The 16,625-nt window shown below is 35.6% G+C and overlaps 1 protein-coding gene across 4 annotated transcripts in view; it reads right to left on the bottom strand.

Moving 5' to 3' along the window:
- The window catches only part of SENP6 (SUMO specific peptidase 6), a 64,431-nt gene that overhangs the window by 28,523 nt on the left and 19,283 nt on the right, over positions 1–16,625 (bottom strand). For 2 of the 4 annotated variants that reach the window (XM_065730919.1, XM_065730921.1), the window contains exons 3-5: positions 13,863–13,926; positions 12,589–12,731; positions 8,134–8,235 (exon numbers count right to left, since the gene is read on the bottom strand). In XM_065730919.1, coding sequence (XP_065586991.1) covers positions 8,134–8,235; positions 12,589–12,731; positions 13,863–13,926 — 309 coding nt within the window. Of the gene's footprint in view, positions 1–4,280; positions 4,302–8,133; positions 8,236–12,588; positions 12,732–13,862; positions 13,927–16,625 lie in introns of all 4 variants that reach the window. The other 2 variants (XM_065730918.1, XM_065730920.1) reach the window with 2 other exon arrangements.

The raw sequence follows: 16,625 nt of genomic DNA, 5'->3' as shown, positions 1-16,625 counted from the left end.
ACATAAGATGACATACACCTGAAACACAGGAGGCCTTGTTTACTGCCTGCTTAATTCACTGCTGTGTAAATGGGTCACATGTATCAGATAATGCTTCCCCTGATTGCAAGGACAAAAATCAACAGCAAAGGAGACAAAGGAAACACCTGTAGGCAGTAATATCTCAAACAAACACAGCTAAATCTTGAGAGACCACCTGAAAAAAAAATAATCTATGGTTGAAACAGATTTCAGAACTAGGAATAATTTTAATTGGTTTCACCATATGATTTCCTAAAGCACCAAATTATCAGGACCTTTGAAATTAACACACAGGTTTCGATTCAACTGTACTTGTGTGGTGGTCATGAGAGGTGGAGACAGCCTCCACAGCTTTCTGATGTCCCTTGTGCAGTGCACGTTCTAGCTGCACGGAATTGACTCATGAAAAATATTGTTAAAAATCACATGATAATGTTAAAATTGTATGATTGTGTGAGGCTATAATACTAGTAGTCTGGGGCTGCACACAGCTCGTGGTTTGGACATGCCTTCTGTAGCTGAAGGAAGAACACTTTGCCAACAAGTTCCCCTTATTTAGGGAGCACATAGTAAATGCCAACCACGTACCATCCTTTGTTGGCTTGGACCCTTAGTTTTATTCATAAGCTCTCAATCTGTTCCTCATTTTTTAGACAGCTCTGTGCCTACCCATTTTTTGGCAGGGAGGGCAACTGTCCCTGTCTTCTTTCCATGCCTGTATCCCAAACAGTTTATAGCTACCGACTGACTACACAGCTTCAATTGAGTGATTCATCCCACCAAGTTTCATTAACAGTGTTTAGATCATAGTATTCTAGGTGCACAGTAGCTTCCAGCTCTTCCTATTTGTGACCCAAGCTACCTGCTTGGATCGGGCTTGAAGTTGCTCTGAGTTGGAAACAAAGGTGATAACAGTTTTAAACACAATTTAACTGTAGATTTAATCTGAGAAAAATGTTTTCTTGGAGATGGTTAACAGTTCACTTTGCAATCTGAAGCTCCTCCTGCTACCTTCCTTGCACTGAAAAAAAAGCCAAAGCCAACCAAAGAAACCCATACAAATAAATAGGCAGAGACTACTACAAGCACAAAGTTTTTACAGATGGATAAACAAAGCCTTCTCCTTCAGCACAAAATGTGCTGTCATTTGAATAGTGGCAGATCCTTTGATACCTCCTACAGTGAGGTACTTAACACAATGAACAGTTTGTGTACTAACACAGAAACAGAATGCAGAATGGAAACCCAAGCTTTAAAACACTAATATGCCATATATCTTTAAAAGGACTATTTGGAAAACCATTTCAATAATTTGGAGAAGAAAACAATAGCACAGAAGATTACAATGCAAAAAGCACTTCAAAACACCTTTTTGCTGTCAAATCCTGTTAATGAAACTCAAACTAGTAGTCTTCCTTTCAGAAAGAATAAAGGAGGGATCAAGCACTTGAAAATGACAGACTATCTACACATTGTGCCAAATAAAGAAACAAGAAATACAATATTGATTACTGATCCTGCCATCCTTGTGAATAAGGTTATTGCAATTATTATTTCGATTAAAAGAAAAAGTGTTTTTTTTTGTTTTTGTTTCTTTCTTTGTATGTTCAGTTTCCTAAAATATTTCTTAGGAGATTTAGATTCTGCTTGTAGAGCAAGATACTATGCTCAGAGACTAAATAATTCTGGTATCTCATTCATTATGGAGCTATCAAAATAAAAACTGTTTAAGTGCAAGGGAGGTAGATCAGTATTTGATAAAGTAACCTCAAAAAGAAAAGCATTAACAGGAAAACATTAATTGTCAGACCAAGAAAGATCAAGTTCTTTCTGCAACAGATGTGACAAAGGTAGTCACACTAAGATAAAGACATGCTGAGGTAGTCTGGACTGTAACAATCCTGAACTTCTGACAAACATTAATGTCTAAATAGTAAAGTATTCTAGGATAACATGCCTTACCCAGACAAAACAACACCACTGATTTCCTACTTTCAGCACGAAATCTGAATTTTGATCAATCAAAGGCTGTTGCCACATTCCTTTGCTGACTGATTTGGACCTTACTATCTCCACACCTTCAAGTGGCAGACAAATCCCTGTGACACAATCCAGCTATAATGGAATTTGGATATTAAAATTTCTTCTCTACAAAAAAATAAAGAAAAAAGACACATCTGGAACAGTTTCCATCTATGCAAGAAAGGAATAATCCTAAAGAAACATCTGGATCTGAGAATTCAGAGTGCTGTCTTAGATCAGAACTTTCAGAACTACCAATGATCCAGGGATATTACATACTGTGCAAGGCCACACCAACTCCTCATGTTGCAAAGGCACACCTTACACGAGAGCTGCGTTTAATGCACAGACTGGATTCTTTATGAGGATGCCGTTTTTACCCTTTCCCCACTCTGGCACAGTATGCTAATACTTGGAGTTATTCCAGAGAACACAGTCTGTTGGTTTCAAAATCTTACACAAAAAATATAATAAGGCATTATGAATGAAGAAAATGAAGTGCATCAAAGTGCAGGGGTATGATTTACCACAGCTGCATGTCTTATAGGAAAAGTGAGGTACCAAGGGACAGGTTGGATGGGACTTTGAAAAACCTGGTCTCGTGGGAGGTATCACTGTCTACAGTAGGGAACTGGGACTAGATATCTTTGTGGGCCGTTCCAACCCAACCCATATTTGTGATTCTATGAAAGAGAAAAGTATCCCTGTAGGGAGCTGAGTTTTTTGTTCTGCAGGTCAGTAGACCTATCTGGCCCAGAAAGTCAGGAGTTGCAGCTGCACCTACCACGACAGTTTAGAAACACTTGCTTACATCTTCTTCCTCTTCTGAGAAAGCAACAAAAAGCAGAGGAAAAACAAATGTATCCAGAAATACAGGAAGAAATGAACAGGGAGCCCCAAGGGAAAACTAAGATTACTGACATGCAAATCAGCCCCAGTTTTCTTAGGGCATACAGTACCAAATTAAAAGCATTAATAACCAAATGGTTAATTAATAACATAAACACAAAACAAAGAAAAACAGGGAAAAAAATAGATTAAGTCAAAGCCAGGGCAGTGAAAGGATGACTGAACACTTTAATGATTTAAATCAGTGTTAAAGCAGGTTCACTACATGTTAGGAAAAACACTGAGAGTGTAGCCAGAGACTAAAACAGGCTTCCTAAAGAGATGGTTTATTTCCTGTACCTGTCTGAGTTTAAGAGGCATTTGGATAACACTCTTAATTAAATTTTAACTCTGGCTTAACCTTGAAGTTGTTTAATTAGATGTGATGATCTTTGTAGGTCCCTTTCAACTGAACTGTTTTATTCCTTGTAAGAGTACTAAAGGTGACTGGTCAATATCCCTTTGAAACTTCCTTTAACTAGTAATGAAAAGTGGTTACACAGAAACGCTTGGTTTTACTACTAAATTTTAAATAAATCTTCAAAATTGTGAAATGAAAAAAAAACAAATCTACAACAGATTTCTGGGTTATTTATATTGTTACTGGTTAAACATTATAGATATATTCTAAACAATAAAACCTGGTATGATGCTTGTACTGCCAAAACCACACACATAAAGATATAAAAATGAATAAATTACCAGCAACAAAACATTTGCAATAATCTACACAAGCAGGTTACAGAGAAAGAAAAATAAAATATACTTGTAAGCAAAAAAATACAGGCAAAATAGATAAAATAGATAGAGAATATGAGACTAATATGAGACAAATCTGCAACAAACAAGTCTTATGGAGCATATGTTCTCGCTAATACCTCTACAGTTACCATACATACTTTATTAGCACAGTGTCTTTAATACTATTCAAACCAAGATGAAAAGAGTTAAGAGTTTAAGCTGTTAAACGACCTACTAAGATATGCCTAAGAAATATTCTATTACATACACTTTGATACTCTAGCAAGACTTAGGAATGAAACTGCAGATAAAGTTAAAAACGTATCTATTTTCTCATTATGGATATCCATACTCCTCCCCAACACAAACTTCAGTGGGAACACAGCGAAGTTGACTGTAACATGGCATTGTTCACAGATGTTCTTATTAAAGGCTCTTTTTGTGGTCCCATTATTCTTCCATTAAAAAAAAAATGACATCAAAGCAAGCAAATCCCTCACACAGTTATGACTGACTGGATTATTCTTTAAATAGCATAGATACAGTATTTATTCAGTTGATTTTCTTAATACCTATTGCCATGCTCATTTCATCAACAGTAAGCTTACCTTTCCTTTCGGTCCAGATTGCTTAAAATATGAAAAAAGAAAAAAAAAACATAAGATGCAAAGCCCCGCATGTGTTGCACATCACTAAATTCAAAAGTTATTAGGTGCTCACTGTAATTGTTTCGTTACCCTCTTGTACTCACTACACTAGCTTTCAAATAAGCAGTATTATTATTCTTCACAGCATTTTTGCAACAGTAACAATAAATGCACAAATGATAATTACTTAACAAAGGTCAGTAGGCCAAATGCTACTTGCCCCCTTTTCAGTGTGTAAAATTTAATTCCGACCGAATTCTGAAAAAAAACCAAAAACATTAAATCTGTACAATGCTTGATATCCTGGGAAGAGAGTGAAAGGAATTAAAAAACAATTTGAACACTTCATCTTTGAGAGGATGAGATGATCAGTAAATGCTTCAGGGAAGTGGTTAAAAAAATACATATCACAATTGGAAGTTGTCTCTACAAACTATTGGGTAGATCACATCTGAGTTCACGAATCCAGTTTGACCCAAACCACCTCCAAATGTAGCCATTTTCAAGTATCTTTATATTCTTGGCATAGTTTAATCTGTAGCATGGATTAACTGTTTACAAGTACAGTACAAGCACACTGTTAAGAATGTAAGTGATAAAGAAACTAAAAGATTGCAAAAAAAAAAAAAAAAAACCCTGTACTGTCATTACACTAAATGCCTCACCTGCTTGTTTTAAAATCTTCCATTAATATAATGCACTGAAAAAAAAACCAACTCTATTCTGCATTTCAGAAAGATTAAGAGATGGCATTTCTCAGTAGAGCCCAGAGTCAAGCAGTGTCCCCACAAACTGCTTCATGCAAGTTGTGCATTAAGATTTGTTAGGCATGCTGTATATAACACGCTCTTCCAATGCCAAGTCTTAGAGGACAGCCAGTCAATAGCATAAGACAGAATTAGGAGTCCATTAAATGAAGCAACATGTGTTTGAACCAACCACAACACCAGACTATATCTGAAAATCTCTTGCATCAGAAGTGAATAAATTTCAATTTCATCCCAAGATTCCACTGGAAAAAATATGAATAATATTTATCAAAATACTATTTTGAAATGCTTTTTTTTTTAAATCGTGAATTTGAAATACCAGTGCAACAGATATTCAGCCAGAATTTAACTTAACATGCATGTGTAAGGAAGTCAGAGAAAAGATCAGAAACACAGCACATACCACAAGATCTCCAAATTCAACTTGACCAAGTTTCACAATTAGAACGCCCTATGTGGGCACTCAAGGAACCATAACAGTCAGTAACATCAGTGCCAGAGATGAGGCCTACCCAGAAGTAATTAGTTTTTATTTTTATTTTATCCTTTCAGTAACTCAACACCAATTTAAGAACAATATGTTAGGTTTGTCAAAATTATTTTCTCTATAATATAACTGATTAACAAAAAAAAAGAAAGAAAAATCTACAAATGGAAATAATAGAGCACAACTTCGTTATGCCTGCAAATTTATAGAAGAAAAAAACAAACACCTCAGAACTCAGTTTCCATGCTACCACCTTTCTTTCTTAGTCTTTATCTACCTGCAATTTTATTAACGGTTACATTTTCTGCAGATACTCCTTTCTAAGGACTTATTTTTTCTTTCTAATAATGCTTTTTTTTCTAACTTAGAAATATGGATGTTCCAGATTAAGTAGCATTGAGAACCCCTTGCTACAGGGCAAAAAAGGTATTGCGTGAGCCCATCTTCTATCTACTAACTCATAAGCAGATTTAGAAGCATTCCAAGAGTCACCAATTGAGTCAATTGGCAAAAACTACTGAAATTAAAAATCCTTTGGAAAGCTCACCCTTGAATTCTAAATACAAATCGGTCAGATTAACACTGGTCTGCAACACTCCAGTAGCAAAACATTACTTAGAATTTTTATGACTACTTCCCACTTTTGAGTGTCCAAAACATGCTGACAGTAACTGTTAACTATGTGATGTTGATGTAAATGCAGTAAAATAACTATCCCAGAAATAAATGTTTAGAAACATTCAATAGGACTGCTACCCAATTCATTCATGCAATATTCAACTTGCTCGTATTATGCTTTAGTTTTCTTTCAGTGTGTCACACATACAAGGTCACTACTTTCTTCTCCCCACAAGTTATATTAAAGACTTATTAAAAAGAAAAAACAACCACATCTCTCACTGGTGCGAAAAGGCAGGTAGGCAAGACATATATCCCCTCAGGATTATCATCAAGGCATTATGGCCAGATTCAACTACCCAAGCAAATAAGCCATCAAACAGCTCTCAACTGCAGAAGAAAAAAGAGGCACTACTCATAATCAACACTCTGAATATGCCTAAGGGATGTAACTAGGTAAGATGAATCCATCTCTGTAGGCTGTTTCGAAGAACCATCTCGTAACAGAAGTTTAATCCAGTACACTAATATCATCAGGGACAAAAGCTCTCATGTGGTTTTCTGTTCACTTTAAGTAGTTCTGATTAGCTTTTATCCTTTAGAATTATTTTTAAAAAGGAAGAAAAGGACAAGTGAAGGGTAACAGCATACATGTTTAAAGATGCCTCGTGCTTTCCTCAACAAAACTGTTCTAAGAAGGACTGCACATAAGAAGAGCATAGATGGTGCAGTCTAAACCATACTGTCAACATAAACATTGTCTTCTAGCTTTAATTCCTAGGAAAAACTCTACCAATTCTCTTCACAGACCCTTGCCTCACACTGATGTTAAGAAATAGAGAAAAGCAAAATCATTACTGCTGCATCTACTATTACTAACAAGTAAAGGGAAGCGTCAGTGTTATTTGACATTCACAGACTTCACAGTGTAAGCAGAAATGGAAGGAGGCAACAACGGTATAGGTTCTCTGAGTCTGAATCATAAAATCCATCTTTGGTTTGCTTCCTCAGTGTCCAGATCACCCAAGTAAACACTTGGATCACATCACTCATTCACGTTCCTACAGGGCCTTTGTTATTTTGAAGGCAGACATGAAAATGAGGGAAATGGTACGAAAAATAGGAGTATGTCTATGTATGATCTCACAACCCCAAAAACTTGCACACACATACACAGGAAAAAAAAAAAAAAGGACAGCAAAATGAGGCTACAGAATGCTGACAGGTCAGTGGAAATACACAAAATCCATAAAAGGGGCTCTGAATGAAAATTTACAAGAAAATTTCTTAAAGCAATGGTTAGCTCGTATGTTTGTGAAAATGTTTGCATATGAGAAGTCTGACACTCCAAATGCTAGTATTAATAGAATTCTGATATGCTCTGAGGCTTCAAAACATCAATGTTTAAATCAGCATGGTTGAGTAAAATCTCCCAGTTTCCTGTAATTTACTCCAATAGATATTTATACAAATGTAAAATCTCACTTCAGTGAGACGTGCTAGTTTATACATTTTATGCTGTGTTTGAAGACATGATCATCGCATGTATTGCTTAATGTTCAAATGGGCCTTACACAACCAGGAGTTCATTTCAAATTGTACTTGATTATCACATTTCCAGTTGTATTAAGTTCTACTGCATGCTATGTCTATTTCAAAGTATTTTCTCAACATAGTTTCATCAGGTGCTCTCCTAATGAATATATGTCAGAATGCTTTAAAATTAGTAATCTCTAAGATGTTATACAACGAGTCTTAAATTATAAGATTCAGTAATTGAGATCAAGGCTCATGATCAAGTATGCACCATGTAATTATGTTTCCTTCAAACACTTCACAGCATAAGGAAAACTATTAGGCACAAAACTAATTATGTACAAAACCAGAAATAACTTCTTACAACAGGAACACCTGGATAAACAAATTCACTTAGTCCTACCTTTGGGCTGCTGTTTTTACTACTGTTGTCTGTGCATGTGCATGGTGAAAGCGTCTACCATGTACCACAGTTACAGGACAAGACACATTCTGAGCATTTTCACTGCAAAAGTACAGAAAAAAGTGATTTAAGAAAGGACTCCACAGTTCTTTGTTGTTGCTTTTACAGTGTCTTAGCTAAAAATTGTGGTGCCCTACTTTTACAGTAAGTCACATAAAAACAATAATCAACAAATTGCTTCTGAAATCAATAATGTAACTTGTTAGGCTCTATTTAATAGGCATAAAAAGCATTAGATTGCAGAATAAAACAGATAATGTTCACTTTTTTCCCCCCAAAAGAAAAAGTTGACATTTTTAATCACATTTTATCACTATTCAAAATGCTTGTGAACCAGCTATCCTTTGTTCAACCTCCTCATTCCAATATGATGCTGTCTTTTTAAAATGAAATATAACCATTTATAATTAATTCTTCCACCTACACATTTTTCTAAGAAAAAGTATTTAATGTAATGAGAAGAAGATTTATACTGCCTAATACAAACAGACTGAACTGTATTTACATGAAGTTCTCAGATATCGTTACTCCTTAAGGAAAACAAATGCAGCAAATGTATGGCAATAAGATGATTAGTAGCTGAAACAATACACCACAGCTCAAAAACAGTAGACACTGATAAGCTATCTTAACAGGGCTCTGCATGGAAACAATATATTCACCAACATTCTTTAATATTTTTTCATTTTCCTCATTTATTAAAAACCTTACAAGGCTTTAAACTCATTATTACATAAACAAGGTAACGCTGTAGGGACACCTCCCTCTAACCACTTCTTAAAAGCAGATACAAAGATACAATTTTCTGTCTGATACGTGAATAATGAAGCAGTCCTGTGAAGACCATTATTAACCTGTGCACTTCTACTATAGCACACACAATACTGCATTTAAAATGTTCGAAAAGTCATGAAGTTTCCCAAAGATAGCATGCTGACAACACTAACTGTTTCAAATTATGGAAATAAAACACTTAGATTTAGATTGTAAATCTAATTGGATATTTCAACTGGATTAAATATTGTATGAAATGTATTAAACGTGAAAAAGCATTCCAAACAGTTCCAAATATTTATCAGAAGTATTATTCAGCTGAATATTCATTTCCTCTATTCATCTTGTGATGAAAAATAAGAAAATCATTAGGCCCAGAATTTCCAACAGAGTTGCAAATCGATTCCTAATCCTTCCTTTATATTCCCCAAAAGACGAGGATGAGAAACTTTCTATTTTTATTATTTATTTATTCTTCGCTTACCCTTTTGGGAGCTTTATACCAAGTATTGTAATAATAATCAGATGCTTTCAGAACATTTCAGTATTATAACATGATAGAATCTCACTGGTCATAATATGACCACGCATAGAATGGAACAAGACCTACCTAAACTAACCAAATGGTAAAACATCACATTCAGTCCCCAACATCATGGAAGTAAATACAAACACTCATGCCACAAACATCTAAGCTAAGACTGCATATTGTCTAGACCAATTTACAGTCAACCTTCCGTTCAGTTCACTTGAGAAATAAAATCCTGACAGCAATCAGTTCTAAATACTCAACCATCTCTCAGTTCCTCTCTGATTTCCAGTTTCTCTCCAGACTCTCTATGAAGAGATACTAGATGAGAAAACACAAGGAAAGCACAGGAATTGCTTTTCAGATGCTAAAGACTTACACAGGTTAAAATAAGCAAGTAAATCTAGAAGCACATTCATCATGTTTTACCATTTCATTTGTTGTTATCTAAGCTTTGCCAAACTATGATTTGGAAACTTCAAGTCTTATGCCTCCGCAGCAGATAAAACTGTCTAGCAGTGCTCCTGCTTTGAGTCTCACACTCAAAGGAGTGAGAAGCTCCTGTAGATGCTGGAAGAGAACATCACAGTCTGCTGGGTGATCGCATGTGACTCAAAGCAGACTGTTCTAGATGGTACACATAAATGATTCATATGGAGTGAGATATACTTCCAAGTAGGACAGCTGTAAAATACAATCTGCTCTATGATCTTAGTCTTTGTATAGATCATCAATACAGACTGAATCACCAGAGAATTTCATCATAAATTGAAGCGAGTTGCAATATGGCCACATCCAAACAGAAATTGGCTTTGCTAGCTTCAGCACAGCTTTAAGAAAATCAAAGAACATTAAAATTTGTCAGAATATACGCCCAAAGAAAAGCGTTGTAGAAATCTCAAAGAAGTCAGAATGTAATGACAACACCGCACCACTTCAGAGTCTAGACTTGGAAGAAAACAAGGTTACACAATCACATTATATCAGTTGATCCTGGTAACTTCTGAGCACTGCACATTATAAAGGCAAGGCACAGAGAAATCTTGCACTGACCAACAGAGATACACCTAGAAGTAACCAAGCACAACATCTCCGAAACACAGAACCCAATAAAGACTACATTAATTCTGCTGATCATTGAATAACTTGAACTGAACATTTCCAGAGAGAAAATCTAAGGGTCTTATATCATAAGAATTTTTGATGCAAGTCATCAAAAACTCACAAAGAAATCAACGATTCAAAATGAGATCTTACGATAAATTGAAAAACAAAAACAAAAAAAAACCCAAGAACAGTCAAGTTGGGTTTGATACTGAATTTGCTTCAAACAAAGGCCTTACTGTACAACACCAAACAGCAGACAAAAACCTTGGGTTAGTTTAAAATGCTCTGCATGCAAGTGGAGCTGTATAAGGGAAATTTCTTCTGTCTTTGCATCTTTCTATCCTTACCATCTCCCAGTCCCTAATTTCCTGAATTTTAGGAAATACTGAAGGACAATAATACTAATATTACCGAGTCACACTCTCAGAAATCTTAATGAAAACCACCAATATTTACTCTGCATACAAAGTTGAAAAACTTCAACTTCGTGATAAAAATATCACTATGCACAGATGCTCAAGGATCTCCGGTATCTGACCTTCTTGAACTAACTTCATCCAGCTGCCCAACTGCATTCCCAACCCTCAGAATTCTCTTTATTCCAGTAATTCAAACACAGATATGTTCATTAGTAAGTACCTGTCATGCTACACCTCAAAGCTACACCTCAAAGCTAACCCACCATTGATCTTCACTACAGTGGCTGGATCACAAAATGTCAGTTATTTATAATGCAGTATTTGTCAATGGAAGGCAGATCCAATCCAAGCAACAGAATGCCATAATTAAATGCTTAGCACCTCAGCAACTATTTACCCATACATATTTATTTTATTTTTATTTCAGTTATAGAAGTAACTTCAGGATCTCTAGGGATTGTTCTTTTGTTTCTTAAATTTTGTTTTCTTTGATTAAAAATTAATGAATTTAAGACCATACACATGCTACAGAAGAACTAAATTAGGGAGTTGCATAACAACTGGTTAAGACACTGTCACCATCTTCCTGAACTTCAACAAGACAGATTAACATATAAGAATAGGTTACAGTTGCAACGTTAAGACAAGAAGCCTTTATTTTGGCTAAAGTATCTACAATTTGTGAATCCATTCTTCTGTAACAAGATGCAGGGTCAGTTCAGACTGGATCTGAATAGCAGGAGAGTACATACATCACTCTGAATAACTCTGAAGTTCTCTGAAATAACTCTGTCACAAGTCCCAATAACCAACGACGCTGTACTACTCGTACAGTTATGTATGCATTAGATGACTGGCCAAGTTATAGCTAGACAATGGCCTATTCATTCCTGCAAACATAACCAAACCAGGAGTACTCTAGCAATGTGAGATTCTTTCAGGGAAAGTTATATGAATGTATCTCTTTTTGTTATACACTAAATTAAGGGATCTGTCTTACAAGGTTGGACAGTAAAAACAAGCAAGTGCAGCACTGAATGTTTTAACTCTGTTCCTGTCAACTCTAAATGCAAGTAACAATTTCAAGCTAACACCTAGGAGTAAGGTTACGTGCTGAACCTTGCAAAGAAGTCAGTGATTCTTAAATCAAATATTATTTTGCAGTTTGGGAAAGAGACAATGCATCCTAAAACAGCTTTGGCAATTCAGTTATGGAAAGTTAGAAAATTCTTAATGGAGACATTACAAATACTCTTCTATCTGTCAGCACTGCATAACTCATATAACAATAACTCATACAGACAATACTGGTAAGGCACCAACAAGTGCAAAAGCTCTCATTTTATTTTAATAATGCTTCAGTGTTTTACTAGAGTGCTTTGCTAAGATTTTGGATGAGGAAAGACTTTATACTGTACTGCACTTCTGAGCAAAGACAGAAGGCTACGTTGTTAGTTTCCTTACACGCACAGCAGATAATATAATCAAACTACAAATTGTGTTCACTTATTACTGACATTTATCAGTGATTAAGTAGTTAAGTAAACAGAAAGCTCCTAGCAGTACCTCAGTTTCTTGCTATTTCCCATCATGTTGAGGCCGATCGCATTCCCTTTGAAAGGTCTCAAGCTTGCAGCTTTGCCTCGCCTCGCATACGTCTTTATGGAATCGCCACTGATGCCGACAGCTCCAGGTCGACAACGGAAGGACTGCAACAACAGAATTTCTGAGCATTACAATGTTTGTATGAAACGTAAAAACAAAAATATATTACAAAATGTTTACAGAAATACTACTTTGGCTTAATTTTCAGATAGCTATGATACAAAATTTTATGTATAATCTACCCAAATGCCAACTTCAATAAAAGTGTTGTTCTCAGCCTTCTAGAGATTCTTACAAAGTTCACTGCACAAACTTCTCTATCTGATTAAGAATAGTTTGAGAGTTATCCTCCATGTGATTTATTCATCCTGGAAGACAGAATTCTTTGGTGTATCAGAAGTCCTCCAATTCTTCCTTTCCAGACAGTCTATTTATTAAATATTTTATATGTGAAACAGCTTCATACCTCTGAGAAGATCATTAAAAAATACAAAGCTAACCTGCTTCATAACCATGCTGGCACCAAAGCTGTATTCCCATTTTAGATACAGGTATGTCACCTTTCAGATGCAGAATAATGGGAATGGCATGTTTTGAGAAAACAAAAATTCAATGAAACAAACAGAACAAAATGTCTTTTCCAGAAGGTTTGCTGTTTCAAAGCCAGGGAAGTCACTGGATACAATAATCCTCAAATTTGCATCTGTCAATCAGAACCAAGTAGTTCAACATGAACTCTAATTTCTGAAATAGTTTATTTCCTGTAAATGTAGTAACACAGTCTTAATCAGTAGGATTCCTTGCTAAATAAAACAATCACACCTGCAAAGCATTATGAAGCATCTCTGCAGTAGCTAGCTATCTTAAAAAACACAAAAAGCACAAATTCCATCTGTATATACATACATGTAAATAAAATTGGGAACTTGATATTAAGCCATTATGGGATACAATAATGAATATTTCCAATTAAAATAAACTCATTAATGATAAGTGTTTAAACTTAATAATAATTATTTGTGCTAATATTTTCAGAACACTATACCAACTGACAAGATCTCTAGGCTTAAGAGGAGATATTAAGAGCATGCAGATAAGCAAGTGGAGCACATAGGCTGCTCAATCAACACACACTTTCATTTTGTAACACTGAACAAATGACTTTTCAACATTGGTTTTAAAGCCTAGCAAGCTTCAAAGATACCTTTTCACCATAACATAAACAGAGCACTTACTTTTCTTTCTTCATTTGGACTGAAGGGCCCATCACTGTCATCTATGCTGAGCAGATTTGCCTCACTGGATGATGACAGGCAGGAGAAAAAAAAACCACAAGCATGTTGTAAAGCAACAGAGTATAAGCAAAATATTTTAAACATACAAAGGTCTTTCTGTCCCCCTGTATCTTTTAAATACAAATTTATAAATATGCCCAAAACAACAGGAACATTAAAGTGGGCAATATAATTATCAGGATGTATTACGGAAACTTAAAACTTGAACTGTATATTGAACTAATACAGGAAAAGCAAAATTAATGGACATTAATTCAAAGCAGAGGACGCTACTGAAAATTCAGTACTGTCACAATAATTTTGTTGACATCACAAATCAATTCTATATAACCCCTGAATCAAGTATTAAACTAGTAAATATACTATTATTTTGTTCATAATCAGAATGGTTTAAAATGGCAAACTTCACAATGCTTCATGAGAAAATTTGTGTAACAAAGTATTATCACGTAGCAGTTACTGTCAAACTATGCCTTCCTAAAAACAGCACATTCAGTTTGACTCATCCATTCATTCAAATGTTTCTTTAGCAACTGTGTATCCATAATCTTCAAAAACTGTAATGGAGAGCAGCTAGATTAGGCTAACAATTCTTGCTTCCAGGAAACACAACCTGTTCAACATCATCCGTGGTAAATTTATTCCCCTCTTGGCTGAAACAGAATACAATTTTTATCCAAGTTATAATTTCATGGTTTGGGTGGTTCTTAATTAAGAACATTCAGGCAGAAATCACAGAAGAATAGATACTGATATGTCAAAAGGCTCAAAGAACATCTACAGCTTGTCATGGAGATGAAAAGCAGTGATGGAGAAAGGGGAAATATTCTTAGCTGCAGGTACAACGTACTGACTATCATGTACACAGTGACTATTTCTACCCTTCACATTAAAAAAGCTAACAAACTGCAAATGAACATGACATAAAAAAAAAAATCCTTAAATCAGACTGAGCAAGAATAACTCTTCTGATGCAACTAAGATGACACGACTAGAAAAATATTTGGAATTGGATGTTTTTAAAGAACCAATATTTTTAGATTTTAAGGAATGCAAAGTATAAGCAACGGTAGAAGAAAGAAAGGCTGTTTCTTCAGAGAGCAGAATACATAGCAACTGAGTAATGTCTATTTGCTTATGTATCATATGCTTGCACTTGCTTGTTTAAAAGATGTAATTTATATAGACAGAGGAAAAAAATATATGGCACTCTCACATATCAGACAACATTTTAACGTTACTTAAATGCAACCTCAGTGGTCAGTTATGCCTTCATAGTTTGTCTCTCTTTAAACAGGGAGCCACAGACAAATATTTTCAAATTAGAACATTCATTTATAACTACATTATACTTAATAATAAATAAAAATTAAGCCTCTACTAAAATTAAGAAAAAATAGATTTATCCAATTTAGGTAAACAGAGCAAACTCCCAAGAAGTTGTTCAAAATTATGCATTAATATTTAGGCACTGAACAAGAAAACAAAATAGTTCTACTCCTCTTTAATGACTTCTCATTTGTTTACTGTTTAAAACCATTATGAATCATGCAATAGCTAGTTAGGCAGCTCAGTTCAATAGAACATACTTATACTTCCAACTCCAAGCATCACATGACAATTTTCGATGCTGTGTCAATGAGCTAAAAGAATATTTCCATCAATTATAGAATCATAAAGCAACTGAGGTTGGCAGAGATCTCTGGATCCACCTGGCCCAACCCCATCCAAGCAGGGACACCCAGAGCAGGGTACCCAGGAACGCATCCATAAAGATTACCAAAGAAGAGACTCCACAGCTTCTGGGAAACCCAAGCCAGCGCTCTGTCACTTGCACAGCACAGAATTGCTTCATAATATTTAGACAGAACCTCCTGTGTTTGAAGTTTGTGCCTTGTGTCTTTTGGGCTGTCCCTGACCACCACTGAAAAAAGCCTGGCTACATCTTCTTTGCACCTCACTTCAGGTATTTCTGGACACTGATGAGATTACAGCAGTGCTGAGCAGAGGGATGGGATGACCTCCCTACACCTGCTCTTCCTGATGCAGCCCAGGATGCCAATAGCTTTCCACACTGGCTGATGCTAGATTTGGCATCTACCAGGATTCCCAAGTCTGTTTCTGCCAGGCTGTTTTCCAGCTGTGCAGCCCCCAGCATATCCAGGTGCCTTGGGCTGTTCCTCTTTGCTTTCACCTTGCACATCTACATGATGTTCCAACCAGGCCATTTCTCCAGCCTAGAAGTCCACATGAGCGTCTGCCCTAACAGTCCCTCTTCAGTTTTGTTTCAAATGCAACTGGAATCTCTTTTCTAAAGCTCTTACACATGAAAACAAAAGGTTGGCATATTTTCCCTCACAGCACACTGCATACATTCGACAGTTTAAAATTATGTGGTGGTAGTCAACTCATTAAAAAAGCCCTGGTTATCAGAGGCACAAGAGAAGCATTAAAAAAATACCTCTGAACTTAAGGGATGTTCTGAACTAAAAATTCTTTATCGATTTATTATTAAGGACTTAATACCTTATAATAGTCGCAACAAAAGCACAGAATACCTACATAGGTAAGTCTTTTGAGGGAAGTAATTATAAGGAAGTAAGTTTGGGGAAAAAAAACACTTAGATGGAAAAAAAAAGTATTCTCGCATTTTACAGTCAGGAACACAGGGAATGAAGTTGTTTACTATCTCTAAGTAAGAAA

This window comes from Cyrtonyx montezumae, unplaced genomic scaffold (genome assembly GCF_038088225.1).
Source record: "Cyrtonyx montezumae isolate F1298 unplaced genomic scaffold, pur_monq_1.0 scaffold_13, whole genome shotgun sequence".
Classification (NCBI taxonomy): domain Eukaryota; kingdom Metazoa; phylum Chordata; class Aves; order Galliformes; family Odontophoridae; genus Cyrtonyx; species Cyrtonyx montezumae.
The sequence above is the reverse complement of the archived record's forward strand: the minus strand, read 5'-3'. Positions and strand labels throughout refer to the sequence as shown.